This window comes from Macaca fascicularis, chromosome 11 (assembly GCF_037993035.2).
Source record: "Macaca fascicularis isolate 582-1 chromosome 11, T2T-MFA8v1.1".
NCBI lineage: Eukaryota > Metazoa > Chordata > Mammalia > Primates > Cercopithecidae > Macaca > Macaca fascicularis.
In genome coordinates, this window is record NC_088385.1 from 74,030,888 (window position 1) to 74,051,739 (window position 20,852).

Here is a 20,852-nt window from a genome sequence, read left to right on the forward strand (position 1 = left end):
GGTGGCTCACTCCTGTAATCCCAGCACTTTGGAAGGCTGAGGTGGGCAGATCACCTGAGGTCAGGAATTCAAGACTAGCCTGGCCAACATGGTGAAATCCTGCCGTCTCTATTAGAAATAAAAAAAAATTAGCCAGGTGTGGTGGCAGGCACCTGCAATCCCAGCTACTTGGGAGGCTGAGGCATGAGAATTACTTGAAGATGGGAGGCAGAGGTTGCAGTGAGCGGAGATTGTGCCGCTGAACTCCAGCCTGGGCAACAGAGTGAGACTCCCTCTCAAGGAAGAAAAAAAAAAAAAAATGCTCATAAAGGCCGGCGCAGTGGCTCACGCCTGTAATCCCAGAACTTTGGGAGGCTGAGGTGGGTGGATCACTGAGGTCAGGAGTTCATGACCAGCCTGGACAACATAGCGAATCCCTGTCTCTACCAAACATACAAAAATTAGCCGGGTGTGCTGGCGCATGCCTGAAAACCCAGCTACTCTCGAGGCTGTGGCAGGGAGAATAGCTTGAACCCAGGAAGCAGAGATTGCAGTGAGCCGAGATTGCGCCATTGCACTCCAGCCTGGGCTACAGAGCAAGACTCTGTCTCAAAAAACTAAATAAATTTTTAAAATGCTCATAATTATAACAATTATTATTATATACAAGACCTTCTGTCTTTGAAGGACTCAAAACTTTAGTAGAAGCAATTTCTACATTAGAACAGTGACAGAAAGGTCAGAAAGAAAAGCTTAGGGACAAATGAAGGCCACCAACTACCAAAACATTTGGACTTTATTCTGTAATAGTCAGTCACTGAATGTTTTCAGTAAGTAAGCAGTACTGTAAAAACAATGTTTTGGACAGCTCTGAAGTGGTTGTGTAGAATGACTTGGGAATAGGGACAAATAAAAGATTAAAATAATGTGACGATAGCTAATGTTTATGCTTTTCTGGACCTTCGTTAAGTATGTAAGACATATTAGTTATAAATATTATTACGTTCTAGGAAATGTGCTAGGCTCCTTATATAGGATATTTTATTTAACTCTTTTTTTTTTTTTTTTGAGACACAGTTTCGCTCTTGCTGCCCAGGCTGGAGTGCAATGGCACAATCTTGGCTTACTGCAACCTCGGCCTCCCGGGTTCAAGAGATGCTCCTTGCCTTAGCCTCCCAAGTAGCTGGGATTACAGGTGCCTGCCACCATGCCCAACTAATTTTTGTATTTTTAGTAGAGACAGTTTCACCACATTTGGCTGGGCTGGGCGTGGTGGCTCATGCCTGTAATCCCAGCACTTTGTGAAGCCGAGGCGGGTGGATCACCTGAGGTTAGGAGTTATTTAACTCTTAAAACAACCCTGAGGTAATATCCTGATCATCATTTACCCATGAAGAAACTGAAGCTGAGAAAGATGAACATGAATTGCCTATGACACCAAGTAAGTGGCTGTAAACACGATGTATATTTAAGGAATCTGACTTCAAATAGTATAGTTCAGCTGGAAATTCAAAAGTGAAAGAATTTACACACAGAAAAAGACAAACCATGATTTGCTTTCTGAGTGGACACAGGCTAAAAGAAAGTATTATTGATAATACCAAATGACTGAGGCCTTGAGGTCCACACATACAAAAAAAAGACCTGCTTCTTTGTGTGTGTATGTGTGTGTGTTTTACATTAAATATGGTGGAAAGGCCATTCAGAGCAAAAGGCAATTAATTGTGGCTGAAGCACTAAGGACAGTGCTTCATCACTTGATGAAAGATAAATTAATCATGGCAGATGGGTAAAATAAAGAATATGGCATTACTGGGGAGAAAAAATATATTACATATATATTTATTATTATTATTATTATTTTAAAGACGTTGTCTCACTCTGTTGCCCAGGCTGGAGTGTGGTGGCACGATCTCGGCTACCTGCAACCTCTGCTTCCTGGGTTCAAGCAATTTTTCTGCCTCAGCCTCCTGAGTAGCTGGGACTACAGGCATGCGCCACCATGCCCAGCTAATTTTTGTATTTTTAGTAGAGATGGGGTTTCACCATATTGGCCAGGTTGGTCTCGAACTCCTGACCTCCTGATCTGCCCGCCTCGGCCTCCCAAAATGGTGGGGTTACAGGCATGAGCCACCACACCCGGCCTTTGTATTACATACATTTAAGTAAAAGGACACATGAGAGCAGATCAGAGGTATGTGTGAAATTTAGACACACATTATGAGGCTAAATCAAGTTTCATCTGTTTCATTAACTGCTATTGCCTGACTTTTAAGTACTCAGTAATAGTTGATGAATATAGAAAACAATGGTAAAGGTCAGGTAGATTTGATCAGATTTGAGGTATGTGCTAGTAGAGACCTATTTCAAGGTTTGTTGTTGTTTTTAACAGGAGTATCAAGTGAGATTGATTTTTCATCTCTTCACCAGGCTCTCTGTTCTTTTAGAAAGGCCTGTCAGCTGGCTCCACCCCTAACACTTTCAGGGATGTTGACCCCTACCTGGCAAAATTTGTGTTTAAAATCCCAAATATTAAGCAGATGAAAAACTTGGATAGTAAATACTTCGATAACTCCACGGATTTGTCTGTCTGACGGAACAATACACAGCTGCAGGTCTATCAAGGCTACAAAAGCTAACTACAGAGATAGTCTTTTAGCTATTTTGAAAACAGTAGGGCCTGACTACAGTCATCTGTCGCATACCCATTAGTCTTACTAAGGTCCTGTTGGCGTCAGAGAGGTGGCTCTACGATGCACGGAAGGAGTGTTGTCTGGCCAGAGAAGTGGGGAGGCTCAGCTGCCTTGGGAGGTGCAAGGAGTAGCGCTAGGAAGTCGCTGCTAGGCCTCTGGCAAGAACACCAACTGACCCGCAATGCGCCTGGCCAAACTGCAGCAGCTTGCTCTACAAATACCGCATAACAGAAAAACCCCGTATTGGACAAAATAAGAATCCGCGGCAGAAACGGTGTGCGCGGCGATTCAAAGGTTTTTATCTAGCACTGCTCCCCTTCAGACTACATATCCCAGCATTCAGTCCTTCCGGGGGGGCCAATGAGTAAGCTACAAGTTCCCGCAGCCAATCACATTATTAGCCAGTGTATCACCCGACTGAATTCTGGGATTTGTGGTTTTCACGTGGCAACATTACCCCATGGTGGTTAAGGCAATGCAGGCCACGCGTCTGATCCCAAACGAAAGCTCCCTGTTATAATTCTTATGTTGGTTCCGCAAGCTAACTCCTTAATTGTCGTTACTCCTAGGCTTTCTCTTTCTCAAAGCTCGTAATCTTTTTCTCTTAATGTCATTAAATAATCAAATTATTTTCAGATTACGGCCCACTTGCTCCACTCGTCTCCTGTCCTTTAACCGTTGCTTTAAAGTCTCGCGAGAACAGCCCCTTTTTTGTCGTTGTCATGCCTCTAAAAGGCGGGTCACGCGAAAACTGACATAGCCTTCAGCCAACCGAATTGTCTTTTAACTCTCGTCTTCATAGCGTGCGCGGGGAGGCCTCCGTGAACTCTGACCTTAGTTTTCCGTAGCGTCCCGCGTCTGCCGACCCCGCCCCCGGAGCGAAGGAGGCGGGCTTTGGCCTTTTGCCCTAGGGAGCGAGTGCGGAGCGAGTGGGAGCGAGACGGCCCTGAGTGGAAGTGTCTGGCTTCCCGTCCCGCCGCCCATGAGCTCGTTCTCCAGCGAACAGCGCCGTCGTTAGGCTGGCCCTGTAGCCTCGGCTTACCACGGGACAGGCCCACGCCTCGCCGGGGAGGGGGCAGCCCGTCGAGGCGCCTCCCTAGTCAGCGTCGGCGTCGCGCTGCGACCCTGGAAGCGGGAGCCGCCGCGAGCGAGAGGAGGAGCTCCAGTGGCGGCGGCGGCAGCGGGCAGCAGCTCCAGCAGCGCCAGCGGGCGGGATCGAGGCCGTCAACATGGCGAGCGCCTCGTACCACATTTCCAATTTGCTGGAAAAAATGACATCCAGCGACAAGGACTTTAGGTGAGGCCGAGATCCGACCCTCACCCCACCTCGGGGTTCTCGCTGCCGCGGCCCTGGCCGTCACGCAGGCCTTGCCCCACCCCTTCGGCCGTAGCCGGTAGCTTCGCTACCCCGAGGTCTCCAGCGCACTGGTCCGCTGGCCTCCCGATCCCTCCCGAGCCCCTTTCCTCTCCCCTCTTGCAACCCCATCCCCCCATTCTTTATCCTAGGCAGTTGTCCGCCGCAGTCTCTAGGCCCCGTTTGCGTCTCTAAGTGCCCCCACATCCTTCCCTGCCCCACTGGGAGGCGATTCTCCCGTCTCAGGTAGCGCGAAGGGGCGAAACCACCCACCATTGTGGAGAAGGGAGTTGCTCTAGGCCGGGAGACCGGGCGCCGGGCCTACTCTCTTGCCATCCTGCGTCGCTAGGCCGCCCTGCTCGCTGGGGCCCAAGCTGCTGCCCACTCGGGGACCCGGCGGCCTCCTCTCTGCCCGCAGGTGCGCGTGGGCCTTGCTGCATTCGGGTGGAATGGTGAACTTTTGTGCTCTTGGCTGATATATACTTCTTTTTTTGTATTATTTCTTTTCGTGAAGGTGGGAAGAAGGGGGAGGGGAGCCAGGATGGAGGAAACTTCGCTCTGTAGGGTTTTCCCGCCAGCATCACTGTCAGTTCCCCTTGTCAGGTAAAACCCGCTTAGGAACTCGGGGTTTCAGTCTCATGTCCTCATATCGAAAATCACTGCCAAAGGGATGGATTGCTGGATCTTGATCATAGCAGACGGATCTTCTTCAAAAGGAAGAGGTGTTTAATACGGAGCTTGTGAATATGAAGCTTTATTACAGCAGTTCTGTTCAGGAGATCTGTACTGTTGGTTCCAAATTGTTGTAATATGCGTAGTCAAGATTTGTTATATTTTTACAGGTTATCTTTGTTTTTTGTTTTTTTTTACTTGCACGCTACGGTGATTGTTGCATTCTTTCCCGCCTCCCATCTCTTCACAAATAAGTTCTCAATCTTAAAAAAAAAAAAAAAAAAAAAAGGTTGCTTATTTCCTTATACCTGTTTTGTTCTCTAATGCTTTAGTGGTTGTAATTTGGGTGCATTTTAAAGGAAAGAACAAATAGTCGTCAACTAAAATTGTGACTAAAGAGCTCGTTTGCTTGTTTCGTATGAACAATATGTGTTAACACCTGAAAATGTGTCCAAACCGTGTGGACTGGGAAGAACGTTTAGGGTTTGTGAAAGGAGAGAGCCGTGAAAAAGTAGTAATTGTGTTTCTGATTAAATTGATGTACTGGCTTATTAAAATAGTCAATGACCACAAAACCATATATTACTTAAAAAAATATTTCTACTTAGGCAGCTTTTAAGTGTTGTATTTAAAGCTTAAAAATCAGTTTGCTAATGGTAAAAATTTTAGTATTGTAACTTTTTTGAGGTGACATAAGTTTGTTTTGTGTATTTTAGATTTGTGTAGTTCTAGCGCCAAAATTAAGAATCTTGGGGCAAATAAAAGTTTTGTGTTGTTTAACGGATTGGAATGCCTTTTGATTTTTGGGGCTTTGCTTGCTTCCAATTCAAGTAATGGATAAGGTGTGTCGTGTGATTTCCTCCCCATTGCTGTCAGTTTGGCTCATCTGTAAAGGTAGTACATTTTATTCTGATTGTGGTCAATTTCAGTCTGAAGATAGCACTTTGTAATAATACAATTTTGTTCAGCTAGTCAGACTTCTGTATGAGTATAAGTTTAGAAAGGCTAAATAAATTATGTGGTGATACCATACATGTGATTATTTTTGAGACGGAGTCTCGCTCTGTTGCCCACGCTGGAGTGCAGTGGCATGATCTCCGCTCACTGCAAGCTCCGCCTCCCGGGTTCACGCCATTCTTCTGCCTCAGCCTCCCGAGTAGCTGGGACTACAGGTGTCCACCACACCGGGCTAATTTTTTGTATTTTTAGCAGAGATGGGACTTCACCGTGTTAGCCAGAATGGTCTTGATCTCCTGACCTTGTGATCCACCCGCCTCGGCCTCCCTAAGTGCTCGGATTACAGGCGTGAGCCACCACGCCCAGCCTAAAGCTTGCTTTCTTAAATTTCCTGTGAAAGAAAGACAACATATACATATCAAGGTTTTTTTTTTTTTAAAACAAAGTTAAATGAAAGAATAATGCTCTGATACTAAATGACAGTCACTGCTGAATTTGATAAAGATTATGAATTTTGGTTGTACTGAATCAAAACATTGCCTGGAGGATTAGTGTAATATTGGTATATCCCTAATAGTTGGTGAATGCTAGGTAGGATATGTTTAGGACCAGTATGTGATTTCCAGTAATTTGACATCATTAAGATATTTTTATTAACTGCCTTCTAAAAAACATTTTTATAATGTGCTGTAGCCATCTGGTTAATAGGTCTTTGGAACTAAAGCACTTTATATGTTCAGTTTAAACAGACATTTAATAATTAGAGTTTGGAGTCAAGAATTTTGAAATTTTTCCTGCATATTTTTAGCACAGGCATTTATTTTAATTTGTTCTTTTTTAAAAAATGATGCTTTGTTCTCATTAGAAGTTTATTTATTTTGGCTTAAATACCAAGAATTGTGGCTACATATTTTAAAATACCTAGCACTAGAAGGATCTTGAGGGCAAGGTTAATTAACATTATGAAATGACCAACATTTGCAAAGCACTCTGCCTGTACTAAGGACAAGAGAAGAAAACAGTGCTCCAACATGAAGAGCAAATTTTATTCTCCTCATGGTAGAATCCAAAGAGAATTTGACCTAATCACAAGATCTGGGTTCTAATCATGTGTGATTCTTTGTTATGAACTGTAAGATCTTGTGCAAGCTACTTAATTTGAGATTACATTTTCACTTCTGAGAGGCGTGGACATGACTAATTACAAAAGGTTGCTTATAGGTATAAAATTTCAGGTCTATGTAGATAATTATATAGTCCATTAATACAGAGAAGGGACAGGAATGAATGCAGGCTTAAAACTTTGGAAATGTCAGCATTTTAAAAGAATCTTTTTGTAGGACTTAATTGGCTCAATTTATTGAAAAATTGTATAATATTTGTTTTGTGTTTTAGTATTGTGCATTATTTAAAAATGGGATATTAAGACTTAGGAGAAATGGGGAAGCATTAGGATGAGAAATGCCGATGTTAGGAACTCTGATGCCATATGCAGAGTTGTTGTAGTTGTTTTTGTTTTTTTTTTTTTTGAGACGGAGGCGGAGTGTTTGTTGCCAGACTGGAGTGCAGTGGCGCCATCTCAGCTCACTCCAACCTCCGCCTCCCAGGTTCAAGCGACTCCCCTGCCTCAGCCTCCCAAGTAACTGGGATTTACAGGCACGCACCACCACGCCTGGCTAATTTTTTGTATTTTAGTTGAGATGGGGTTTCACCATGTTGGCCAAGATGGTCTCTATCTTCTGACCTTGTGATCCGCCTGCCTTGGCCTCCCAAAGTGCTGGGATTACAGGCAAGAGCCACCGTGCCCGCCCATGCAGGTTTTTTTTTTTTTTTTAAACCCTTAAAAAAAAAAAAAAAAGACTAGGAGCTCTTTTATAAAAAAAGGAGGAGGCATTTGTGTGTCTCAATTACTAGGATATTGCCTGTTACATACTAGCCTCGGTTTAGTGAAAAGTTATTAATGAATGCTGATTCAAATAAAACCTTCAGAAGAAAAATGAAGAAACATTCCTTGGGACAGTACCTTAGAACAGTGCTTCTCATCACTTCCCCTAAAAAAAAAAAACACTTCTGGAGTGTACTGAGACTTTTATACCAGTATATATAGTTATTTTAAGGACCTCTAGGGATGCATGTTCTATAAAGGAATAAAGAGTAAACATTATAATTTAACCAATAGATAGGGGATTCGGTAGATACCAGAGCGAAAGCTTTAATGTGGATGAACCATGTGACACTCCATTTGTGAATATTAATATTAATATTAAATATTCGGTGGATTGAGGTAATTAAGTTTTCTTTTTCTTTTTTTTTTTAGAGATAGGGTCTCGCTCTGTCACCCACACTGGAGTGCAGTGAGTGGCACCATCTCAGCTCACTACAGCCTCAACCTCCTGGGCTCAAGCAATCTTCCCACCTCAGTCCCCAGAGTAGCTGGGACTACAGGTGTACACCACCACACTCGGCTAATTTTTTTTTTATAGAGACAGGCGTCACCATGTTTCCCAGGCTGGTCTCAGTTCCGGCAGTCTGCCCACCTTGGCCTCCCAAAGTGCTGGGATTACAGGCTTGAGCCACTGTGCCCAGCCAGTTCTTCCATTTTCATATGCTTCAACCACCAGTTGATTTAAAATATTCCAAAGACTCAGAACTAAAGAAAATATCATTGTCTTTCTATGTATAATAGTTAATATAAATGCTTACTGTGAGCTTGATTTTTATTTATCCTTACAACTTTAGTAAAAGAGGATAACAATCTCATTTACAGTTGAAGAAACTGAGATTTGGAGAGATGAAGTACTTGTTTAAGGTCAGTTAGATAGTAGGTCTGGGATTTATAGGATCTCTTTACCCCCAAAGCATGAACTCTTAACTACCCAGCTATGTCACTTCTCCAGGGTTTAGACTAGGAGATATTAAGATTCAAGCCTTAAATTTCATTTCCCTCTAAAATTAGGGTTATAAAATATTTCATGCTAGAAGATACTTTTAATAATTCCTGAGAAGAACTACAAAAAGTTTAAGATCTAGTGCTTGCTTTCCCTAAATCTACATGCTTGTTGAATAGTTAAGACACTATTATAAAAAGATGAATAACCCGGGGCCGTATGTAATTGTCAGGTATTAAGTGGCAGAGAACATTAAAGAAAGAAGATTCCTGTCCATGGAGAGATCTAAGCCAGGTGTTGAAAATGAAACTCTAGGTAGAAAGAGAAAATGTAAAGCACACGATATAAAATTTCACTGGGGAAGAGGAAATAGATAACTGATTGTAGCTGGATGGATATTGTCCACAGAACTCCTTAAGAATAGGGACCTTGTCTGACTAAACGGAATCCTTCGCTTTGTCTGGCTCTGGGCCATGTGGGTTCTCAGTAGGTGCTTGTTTAAGTAGAATTGGATTTTAATTCGATTATATAGGATTTTAGGAACCTTCAGGAAACCATTGTAAAGTCAACTAAACTGTTTGTTTAAATACCACCTGATAGAATCTTCCTAAAATAATTCACTACACTATAGAATGCAAGTTTTTCCCTATTTGATAAAGGTTTATATTACCAGATTTATTTATTTAAGTGTTTTGGATATTGGACGATATTTTCTTTTGGAAACTGTTTAAAATGCTTATTAAAAAAACCTCAAACCTTTTAAGGAATCATAGGTTTTCAGAGCTGGAAGGAACCTTACAGATCCTATCATATAGCTAAAAGTACGGTGTGGGCATTTACAATAACATAACAGCAAACAGTGAAATTATCTTAAGTACTTGTGCTTGAAGAAAAGCAGGCTTAATTAGAAGAAATAGATATGCAGAGATTAAGAAGGTGATTTCTGGGCACTTTTAAAAATACTTAGCAGATTGATGGCAGTAACTTTCTTGATTTTACTTAGATGTTTTTATCTTGATATATACTGTACTAACTGGTTATCAGCAGTGGTTAGGGCTCACCAGTGAGAAAGAGGAAGAAGGTACCTCACAGATAAAACTGGGAAGAAAGATTAGTAAAAATTAGATTTCTTTACATGAACAATATCAAGACTATTCCAATTTAGGCCTTGTGCGGTGGCTCATGCCTGTAATTCTAGCACTTTGGGAGGCCAAGGCAGGCAGATCATCTGAGGTCAGGAGTTCATGACCAGCCTGGACAACATGGTGAAACCCCGTCTCTACTAAAAATACAAAAATTTGCCGAGCATGGTGGTGCACACCTGTTACTCACGAGGCTGAGGCAGAATCGCTTGAACCCGGGAGGCGGAGGTTGCAGTGAGCCAAGATTGCAGCACTGTACTCCGGCCTGGGCGACAGGGAGACTCTGTCTCAAAAAAAAAAAAAAAAAAAAAACTATTCCAATTAAATTCATAGCACTCTAAGGAATAACTGAGGAAAAATGATATAGCAGTGGTGTATGTGCAGGATCTCTGAAAGGTAATTGGTGTACTGAGTGATAAAATTGACCATATCAACTAGATTTCTGGTTGGAAACAAGAGTAAAATTGTGTTTATGTCTGATGGGAGAGGCTGTGGTGAGAGTTAATGTGAGTGCAAGGTATCTATCCATCTAGTGCATACCTAGATCTAGTGTAAGTTCCAGACTTACATGTTACTCATCATTATGTTTGCAGAGTAGAGTTCCTTATGTTGGTGCCCTCAAAATACTTGTTGAATAAAGGAATGAGATGGCACTGCCTGCAGGTCATATCAACCTGGAAATTCCATTGAAGTCTGAAATGTAACCATTTATCTTTTTCTTTTCCCATCTTAATGCCTTCTTTATCCTTATTTTGGCCTGTTAAATTACCATCCACTGAAAGTCACAAGCAGAAAACCTTTGATACCACTCTTCTGCTGTCTGTCTTCTTTGGTCTCCTGATGAATATTTCTCAAATTAATCTTGCTGTCTCAGGCCTCTTCCTAACCCAGTGTGTTCCCTCTGGCCGTTAGAATTTTGTTTCTATATACTGCAGCTGATCATTGCCTCCCTCACTGATTTCCTTTGACTACAAGATAAACTCCAGATTTCTTAGCTGTTGCCCATCTGAATTCGTAGAGACTGCTCTCCTAAAATCCCTAACAGTCTCCCTAGTCTCCTGATGTAACTCATTTAGCGGATATTTTCTTTGCTCATCTTTTTGGTATATATATATTTTTTAACCACTTTTTCCTTCTTGTAATTCTGTTTTATGGGCATCCTGACACAAGTTGGGTTTTTTGTCTGTAATAATCAGGGAGAACACACACTTCAGGGTATCAAAGGATTTTAGAAGGAACCTATTCATTTGGGTAATTTGGGAAAGAGTCTAAGGAAGTGAAGCTTTGCTTTAGATTGAATGTTGTCAGAAAGAGAGGTCAATTCTATGATTTGGCCTTTTAATAAATTTTATAGGGAGGGCTGACCTAAGCAGGGGAAAGCTGTAATTGGTAAAGAAGTACCAGTCACTCATTTAACTGGAGAGGGGAATGTTTGGTATTTTGTGTTGCTCGGTGACCTTGTCCAAAATGGATGTTCTGTGAGATTGTTTATATCCAAGGAAACAATATGCTTTAGCTGTTAAGCATCAGATCAGTTGGTAGTAACACTGAGGTTTAGGTATGAGTCTCAGATAAGTTTCTGGAATGTGGAGGCTGCTGTTTTTTTCTTTATCAGTGCCCACTTTTGGCCAAGGGCAGACAGAGTTGGGCTGCAGGACATTAATTTTTTATTTTCACATCTTCACTATGGCAGAGATTTTGTTGTTTAAGATCAGAGGAATATCCTTTCCATGTAGTTTGCAGTTTAACCAAAGGTAATCCTTTCTTCTATTGTAAGATGAGCAGTTTATTTATCTGATGTGATGGTGGCTGCAGGGTAACATTAAGAGTCTGGACAAGGATACATCAGCTGACTGCAATACCCAGTCTTGTGGTTTTCGTTTTACTTCTTTCCTCCTAGCTCATCCTTACCATCCCTACGTCTAATCCGTTTTGAAGAACTATTAATTTTAGTTTGTAAAATTCAAACCAACTATTCTCAGTATTTGTAATATGTTTTGTAACATTATCACAAACACTGAGTTAGCAAGTACTGAACCATTGCTTCTGAGGGAATTATGGAATTAGTTCCTATGAGTCCTGAGTCACATTATTTTAATCAGTTGATGAGTTTGTAACCTTGTTTTATGAGTGTTTCTTTTAAAGATGTGTTAATATATATTGCTGATTGGTTAACATTGAATTCACAGCCAGTAAAGAAGCTTATCTAACACATATGTTTTTTTCAGAAGGCACATTATAGCCTTCTTGCACTTAGGAATGGTTGACAGCATTTTAGCACTGTGCTTGGAGGCCATATTAAACAACAAGAGCACCAACAAAAAGCACAAACATGTGAAAAACATGGGCTGAAATAGGCCAAGAAGAAGATGCTTGTTTACAGCATGAGAGCTAGAGCTAGAAGGCAGAGTGTTATTTTGTCCCACCACAGCTGGGAATGTATGTGTTGCATTACTCAAATTTTTCACCATTTGACACTCATCATCATCATCTGCAAATGACTGTGAAATAGGAAGCAATAATTTTGGCTTTACAAATAAATGTTAATAAGTAGGTGAATTTGCAAATATGGAACCTGGGAATAATGAGAATCAACTGTATGTCATTTTTTTTCCATCTTCATTGATTGCAATAACCCTAACTCAGGCTATCATAATTTCTCACTTAGTCATTTTCCTAACTAGTCTCCATTGGTATGGCCAAATGAAGATTGGTTCTCTCCAAAGTATGGTCCACAGTATAGCTGGAGTACTGTTTCTGAAATGTAAATCTGATCGTTGCATTTATTCCCCATCTATAACCCAGCTGTTTTTCAGTAGCTTCCCATTGCTCTTAGAATAAAGGCTAAAATCCTGATATGGTCTACAAATTCTTTAAATTTCTGGCCCTTGCTTACCTGGCACAAATTTTCCCTTGCTTCACCATAATTCTGCCCACTCTTTATTTATTTTTAAGATAGAGTGTCACTCTGTTGCTCAGGCTGGGGTGCCGTGGTGTGATCTTGACTCACTGCAACCTCCACCTCCTGGGTTCAAGCGACTGCCTCCCAGGTTCAAGCATTGCCCCTGCCTCAGCCTCCCAAATAGCTGGGATTACAGGCATGTACCACCACGCCTGGCTCATTTTGTATTTTTGGTAGAGATGGGATTTCACCATGTTGCCCAGGCTGGTCTCGAACTCCTGACCTCAAGTGATCCACCTGCCTAGGTCTCCCAAAGTGCTGGGATTACAGGTGTGAGCCACTATGCCCAACCCCCACTCTTTAGATCAGTCTTTCCTGACACAACCCCCAATTCAGTCTAGGTCATGTTACTTTGTTTATTCGATAGTGTTTTCTTGTTTTGAGATGAGTCTCACTCTGTCATCCAGGCTGGAGTGCGGTGGTGCAATCTCAGCTCACTGCAACCTCTGTCTCTCAGGTTCAAGTGATTCTCCTGCATTAGCCTCCCAAGTAGCTGGGATTACAGGCGTGCACCACCACACCCAGCTAATTTTTGTAATTTTAGTAGAGACGGGGTTTCACTATGTTGGCCAGGCTGGTCTCGAACTCCTGACCTCAGGAGATCTGCCTGCCTCGGCATCCCAAAGTGCTGGCATTACAGGCGTGAGCCACTGGCACCCGGCCCCGTAGTGTTTTCTTGATAACACTTTCCTTCATAGCATTTATCTTAGTTCTTAGTTCTACAGGTGCTTACTCATATATGCAATTTAAAAAGTTAACATACCTCTTACTAGACTGTGATATAAGCTCCAAGACAGCAAGAATTGTGTGTGCTTTGGTTAGCCCTTCTGTCAGCAACAACTAGAACAGTACCAGATATGTAGTAGCTTCTTATTACATAGTGTATGAGTATATAACACCCTTCCCATCTTGACCTCAGCCTATATTCCCATCATCTTCCTATTAGGTTTCTGTGCTCCACATACTGAACTGTTTCCTTAGGCCTTTACTCTGAGGTGCTCTGTCCTTCCCCACCACCAAAAAAAAAAAAAAAAAGTAATTTAAATCCCAAACCAATTTTTCCCACACAAACCCTCATTCATCCTTTGAGATCCTACCTAACAGTCAACTCTTTGGTGTGATAATTTCCATATGCTCTTGAGTAGTGTTTTATAAAATGTATTGAGATTTGTGCCCTTAGCACCACACCTAAAAGAGTAAATGCTGAAGAGACATGGACATGCCATGGACAGCTTTTAAACTGGTCAACTTCCTTAATAAGATTAATAATGTAAATTTTTAATATCACATTTACAGAAGGAATAAATTATTCCCAGAACTTTGTGATTTCAGGGTCACCATTTAAAAGTAACTCTTTGTGGCCGGGCGCGGTGACTCACGCCTGTAATCCCAGCACTTTGGGAGGCCGAGGCGGTGGATCACGAGGTCAAGAGATATCCTGGCTAACATGGTGAAACCCCGTCTCTACTAAAAATACAAAGAATTAGCTGGGCGTGGTGGCGGGCACCTGTAGTCCCAGCTACTTGGGAGGCTGAGGCAGGAGAATCACTTGAGCTCGGGAGGCGGAGGTTGCAGTGAGCCGAGATCGCGCCACTGCACTCAAGCCTGGCGACAGAGTGAGACTCCATCTCAAAACAAACAAACAAAAAAAACCTCTTGGTATTATAATAATCTACTTTTTCTGCTTTTTAAAAATATCTATTGCTAATTTTGACAGTGCTCATTTTAACTTTTTAAATTATTTAACCATTAATCATAGATTTTTGAAAATCAGTAGGCTTCTTTATTACAATATAAGCTTCTTGATGTTAGGGGGGGCCAAAGTGTATTCACCTTTTATCTGTCCTTATTTCTTAGTCCAGGGTTTCTTACATAATAGACAGTGAATAAATAAACAATAAGTAAAGAATGAATTTGTGCCGGTAGAACCATACCGGACCAAAAAACAACTTTTTACTTGGAATTATGTTTTTGTGCTTAAATTGATGATCATTGTTTTCTCTGGAAGCAGATAACTGGCATTGCAGTGGTTCTTAGAGGTAATAACTATTATGATTATTTAATGGATTTTATTTAAGTAAAATGGTTAAGGTGTTTTCAGTGCTTTGTGTGCAGGAGTGCCTGCATTAATGTGTTATGCAGTTTTTTCGCTTTCCGGAATATTAATGAAAATCATGTCGTTTTAATTTTGTTTTGTCACATTATAAAATGGGTGAGGGGCTTCCAGTTAGGAGAGCTGTGTCCATTTTTTAAAAGTACATGCTTAATTGATCTTATATTGCGCCAGTGTAAATATAAGCTTTTTTAAAAATAAGCAGTTTTACAGAACGTGGTAAGAATTAAACTATTAGGTTGGTGCAAAAGTAATTGTGGTTTTTGTCATAATACATACTTGCATGTAGTGTAAAACTTTGTCAGATCAGCATTAAACGAACATACTAGTTATTGGAGTTATCCTTAAAATTACCTTAATGTAATGCATTTCTAAATTATTAAGTTGTTTTGCCAGCTTTTATCACATAGTTTATTACCCCTGTTGCGGACTGTCTCCATAGCTGTTTATCAGTTCGGCTCCAACAGTTGTTTTTTTATTTAAACATGGATTTTGACATTTCTCTGTAGTGTACAAAATAATATATTTTTACTAAAACTGAATCTGGTTCAAATAAAAGAAAAGAACGCTAACTAGTTATCTTAGTTGGATTGCTTCCATAAGTGGAGGGGAGCCAAGAATTATGGGACAAGTTCATTTGGCTTTTAAGGAGGTCTTAGGGCTTTATTTAAATGTGATTATCTCATATTCTGAGAAATCACTTTTAAAACAATGAATTGTTTGGTAAGGCATGTGGAGAAGAAAATCTGAGACTCTGTTTATACCTTATTTTACCTGAGACTCTATTTATCTTGTCCACTATTCACTCCTTTCATTTAAAGCGAGATTAGATGATTAATCACTCTGGGTTTTTGCCAGGCTGTTCCTTCCTTGGGCAGTGGTTCTTAAGGGGAGGGGAGGTGGGAGATGTCAGGGGGAGCTACTTTCTAGAATCACCTCTTCACTATTTTGAAAATAAGCCTGGTGGCTGGGCACGGTGGCTCATGCTTGTAATCCCAGCACTGTGGGAGGCCGAGGCAGGTGGATTACCTGCGGTCAGAAGTTCGAGACCAGCCTGGGCAACATGATGAAACCCTGTCTCTACTAAAAATACAAAAATTAGCCGGGTTTGGTGACAGGCGCCTGTAATCTCAGCTACTTGAGAGGCTGAGGCAGGAAAATAGCTTGAACCTGGGAGGCAGAGGTTGCAGTCAGCTGAGATCCTGCCATTGCACCCCAGCCTGGGTGACAGAGCAAGACTCCCTCTACAAAAAAAAAAAAGAATGAAAAAAAAATAGGCCTATACCTAGTGATGGGTATTATGGAAAATTTCCGGTAATATGTGACCACCCCCTGCAATGCAACATACTTGTTTTGAAAGTGTTTTTAATGTTTGGAAGGTGTTCTTAATGTTTGTGGTTAAGGACTTCCTAGATAGAATTCAAATCCCATGTAAAGAAAAAGTAAAGAGGAACTTTTCTTACCTAAAAGCAGTGATGCAGTTAATTTGAATGAAAGAGTGCTCACTGTAGAGTCCTGTTAGTCAGTTTGAGATTAAGACTGACCCGGGGAAAATAATTTTGGATAATGGTACCTCATATAAAAGCATATCAGTACTTAAAAACTCTCTCACCCTCTCTCTGGATACAATAAATTTTAAGTACATTATTGCTCTTTTTCTTGGTAGCTTTTAGATTAAATTTATGATCACTTTTTAAAAAAAGTGGATGAGTTTTATAATAAAAGATGTTCCTGTTGAGTGAATGGTATAGCACTGGATTTGAAAAATCATTATCTTTTTAAATTAATGCTCTAAAATTTTGAAATTAACAAATTTTTTTTGATAGGTTTATGGCTACAAATGATTTGATGACGGAACTGCAGAAAGATTCCATCAAGTTGGATGATGATAGTGAAAGGAAAGTAGTGAAAATGATTTTGAAGTTACTGGAAGATAAAAATGGAGAGGTACAGAATTTAGCTGTCAAATGGTAAGTTGTTTTTTACTGGTTGAGTCTTTCTTCCTGCTCCCCCAACCCTGTTTTTAAAAACTCCATGATAAGTAGTAAATTATCTTAGCCTTGTACTATCTCTTTCTAGTGTTTGTGTTTAGAATTCTTAGGTGACTAATGTTTAGTGTTTGTATATGGTATATATAGTATATTTCCTTACAGCATATAAGTTACTAAATGGTATTTTCTTTTGTTACGAAGTACATGTAGGGTACTCCAAAAACAATGATTCTCTCATTTGTTTGACTATAGCCTACATTTTTAGCTGAGTTAAAGCCCTACTTGCTTCTGTATATCTCTGTATTCCAGTGGGGATGAAATGAAAATGAAATGATTAAGGAAAATTAAAAACTAATAATAACATTCTTTTTTTTTTTAAGGCAGGGTCTCACCCTGTCTCCCAGGTAAGAGTGCAGTGGTGTGATGACAGCTCACTGCAGCCTTGACCTCCTGGGCTAAAATCCTCCTGCCTCATTTTTTAAAATTTTCTTGTAGTGTGGCCCAGGCTGGTCTCGAACTCCTGGACTCAAGCGATCCTCCCACCTTGGCCTCCCAAAGTGCTGGGATTATAGGCATGAGCCACCATGCCCAGCCAAAAAACTAATAATAATAAAATTCTTAATGAAGAATAGCAGCAGTTAAACCATAGTTAAAACAACACTGATGATACAATATGTATATTGTATCATCATCAGTTGATGCAATATACATATGATACAATAGTTACAGAGTCTTTTCTAAGAATTACGGAGATTCTGATTGTGTGTACAATGCAGTGGGGGCTTCTTGCTATGCATGACGTTGGCAGTTTGGTTTCTTATTTTTGGTAGGGTAAATAATTTGATTTCTGAATAAATTCCATTAACATACTGATTTAGTTTATGAATGTCAACTTTTAGAAATCCTTAATTTACATATTTATTAGTATAACTTTTAGCCTCATAGAAATTATGGAATTATGTCTTTTTTTACATCATTATTTTTGGTATCGATTTAAATAAAGCATTATTCCACTGTTACTTCTTTTTAAAGGATTTTAAATTTGTTTTAGCCTAAACTTTTACATATCCCTTGTAAGAGTAAATAAAAATATGAGAACTAATTAGCATAAAATTTCCAGACATGCAATACAAATTTCTTTAACTTGGGACATTTGCAAGCTTAAAATAAAATGGGTCTTTCAAAAAATGGTGTTGTACGGTAGTGGTGGCACACACCTGTAATTCCAGCACTTTGGGAGGCCGAGGCAAGTGGATCACCTGAGGTCAGGAGTTCGAGACCAGCCTGGGCAACATGTAGAAACCCTGTCTCTACTAAAATACAAAAATTAGCCAGGCATGGTGGCGCACGCCTGTAATCCCTGCTACTTGGGAGGCTGAGGCAGAATCGCTTGAACCTGGAAGGTAGAGGTTGCAGGGAGCCAAGATTGTGCCACTGCATGCCAGCATGGGCGACAGAGCAAGACTGTGTCTCAAAAAAAAAGGGTGTTGTAGAATAATACAGATGAGTCAGTAATTTCACTTTAATTCTTTATCTTTTAATATTTTTTTGCCATGTGCCTAATAAACAAAATTAAGCTTTGTTCAAAATATATCCTGAATGTTTCTCAACCTTTTAAAAAAATAAGTCTTTAAAAAAGTAGTCTTTGTCCCAAATTGAGAGTTGGGAGGTATGTCACTTTAGTATGTATCTTAGTTCTTAGTCACTTGAGTATGTATCTTTACTCATTAGGAACCTGAGTTTCTTGACCTTTTGTTGATATTTTACATTTATAATTAGAGGAGTTGGGGAGAAATAACGTATATTCAAGAAAATAAAGGAATTAGGATATAAATAGAGTAGAAGATAAAATGATAATTAGTAAATTGTCTAAGAGCTGGGTCTTGGAGGATGGAAAATCCCAATAGATAGATTATTAAGCAGCCATATCAAAAAATTGGAAAAATTGAACAAAAACTTTCAATTTTTGGAAAAATTGAACAAAGAATTCATCACCCAAAAGAAAGATCCAGAAATATTTCACAGCATCTTTAAAACCTCAAAAAAACAGATAATTCCAGTACAGAGAGTTGTAGTACTATTTCAGAACATAGGGTAAGTATGAAAACTTTCCAGACTTTTATTTAAATTATATACTGATAACAGATCCTGACTAATGATAATACTTAAAAAAAAAAAAAGAAAATTATAGACTAGCTTCATTTAAATGTTCAAAATAAAATATAGCAGTGTATTATTAGTAACAAACTGTGACTAAGATTTTAAGGGGCAGTTCAGTATTATATGCTTTATTAATAGTTATTTCATAATGTTAATAGGTCAAAGGGAGAAAAAACTGGCTAGTTGTCAAGACACTGGTAAGAGTCAACACTGACTTGATTAAAACAAAACAGGCCGGGCGCGGTGGCTCACGCCTGTAATCCCAGCACTTTGGGAGGCCGAGGCAGGCGGATCACGAGGTCAGGAGATCGAGACCATCCTGGCTAACACGGTGAAACCCCGTCTCTACTAAAAATACAAAAATTAGCCGGGTGTGGTGGCGGGCGCCTTTAGTCCCAGCTGCTCGGGAGGCTGAGGCAGGAGAACAGTGTGAACCCGGGAGGCAGAGCTTGCAGTGAGCCGAGATCGCGCCACCGCACTCCAGCCTGGGCAACAAAGCGAGACTCCATCTCAAAAAAAAAAAAAAAAGCACTTAGTTTACTTCGTATAATTAGAGAGGTGAAGAACTTTCAAAAACTAGCATCATACTTGATTTGTCATTAGAGTGAAGAACAGGTTGAAAATGTATTATCCCACTTGACAGAATTCATCATCTGTTCCAGGTAGAACATGTAACAACATAGGAATTGATAGGTCCTTCTTTAACATTAAAAGTGTACACATGCATGTACACACACACACACACACACACACACTTTCTTCAGCCCACACACATTCAGTGCCCTACCAATACACACACACATACACACAGTTATTTCAGCCCAAAAGTTATAAAATACCAGATAGATTCACCCTAAAGTCAGGGACAAGGCAAATATGTGTATCTCTCTGCCGTTTCTTTTGAGGGTATTAACCACTTTTAAGACAGAGGGTTGGGAAGAAAATTAGAGGCATAAGAATTGAAAAGTGTATGTGGGAAAAACAAGTCAGTTAAGAAAAATTGAATTTATAAAAAGAATTCAGTGAGGTAGGATGTAAAATTTATAAAATTAGTAGCTTTTATATAAGCTTTTGATAACTAGCTTTTCATGTGGGCAATTAGAAGATAATAGAAATGAATACCCATTTATTATAGCAACAGAAAGACAAAATAAATAGGAATAAAGTAACAAGAAATGTTACAATGGTGACTTGGATTGCAGTGTTGTGTGGTATAAGGTAAGATTACAGTTTTCTGTTGTTCCAAATTTATGAGAGAAACATTTTAAAATACTTTAAGATACAAAAATGTACTTGAACAAGCAGAGAGACATCTCATGTCCTTGGATGGGATAACTTCACATCATAAAGTTTTTGGTTCTCTTCAGGTTACTTTTATGCTAAATTAATTATAAAAATCATTAATTTTTTTTTCCAGAAACTAGACAAACTGACTAAAATATATTAGAGTTGAGAGTGAGCATGTTCTGAAGATAGTCAAGAAAACTCTGAACAGGTAGAACAATTGCTGAAGGTAGAGAGGTGTTGGTTAGCCCTATAAAATTTTTTTTTTTTTTTTTTTTTTTTTTTGAGACGGAGTCTCGCTCTGTCCCCCAGGCTGGAGTGCAGTGGCGCGATCTTGGCTCACTGCAAGCTCTGTCTCCCGGGTTCACGCCATTCTCCTGCCTCAGCGTCCGGAGTTTCACCGTGGTCTCGATCTCCTGACCTTGTGATCCGCCCGCCTCGGCCTCCCAAAGTGCTGGGATTACAGGCGTGAGCCACCGCGCCCGGCCAGCCCTATAAATATTATGTCTCTATAATCAAAGCAGTGAGGTAGTGGGGCATTACTAGACCAGTGATGTAAAATAGGATGTAAAATATGTTATGAAGGTGACGTCACTGGGAAAAAGATGGACCTTTTTCAAATGACTGGATAGTCATTTGACAAAATTGTATAATTTT

General features: G+C 40.1%; 1 protein-coding gene across 2 annotated transcripts in view; it reads left to right on the forward strand.

Annotated features, from left to right (window-relative positions):
- Positions 1-3,599: 3,599 nt before the first annotated feature.
- Positions 3,600-20,852, forward strand: part of CAND1 (cullin associated and neddylation dissociated 1) — a 45,893-nt gene continuing 28,640 nt past the window's right edge. For both annotated transcript variants that reach the window (XM_074007364.1, XM_005571475.4), the window contains exons 1-2: positions 3,600-3,969; positions 16,587-16,730. In XM_074007364.1, coding sequence (XP_073863465.1) covers positions 16,728-16,730 — 3 coding nt within the window. In that variant the 5' untranslated portion in view covers positions 3,600-3,969; positions 16,587-16,727. The remainder of the gene's footprint in view (positions 3,970-16,586; positions 16,731-20,852) is intronic.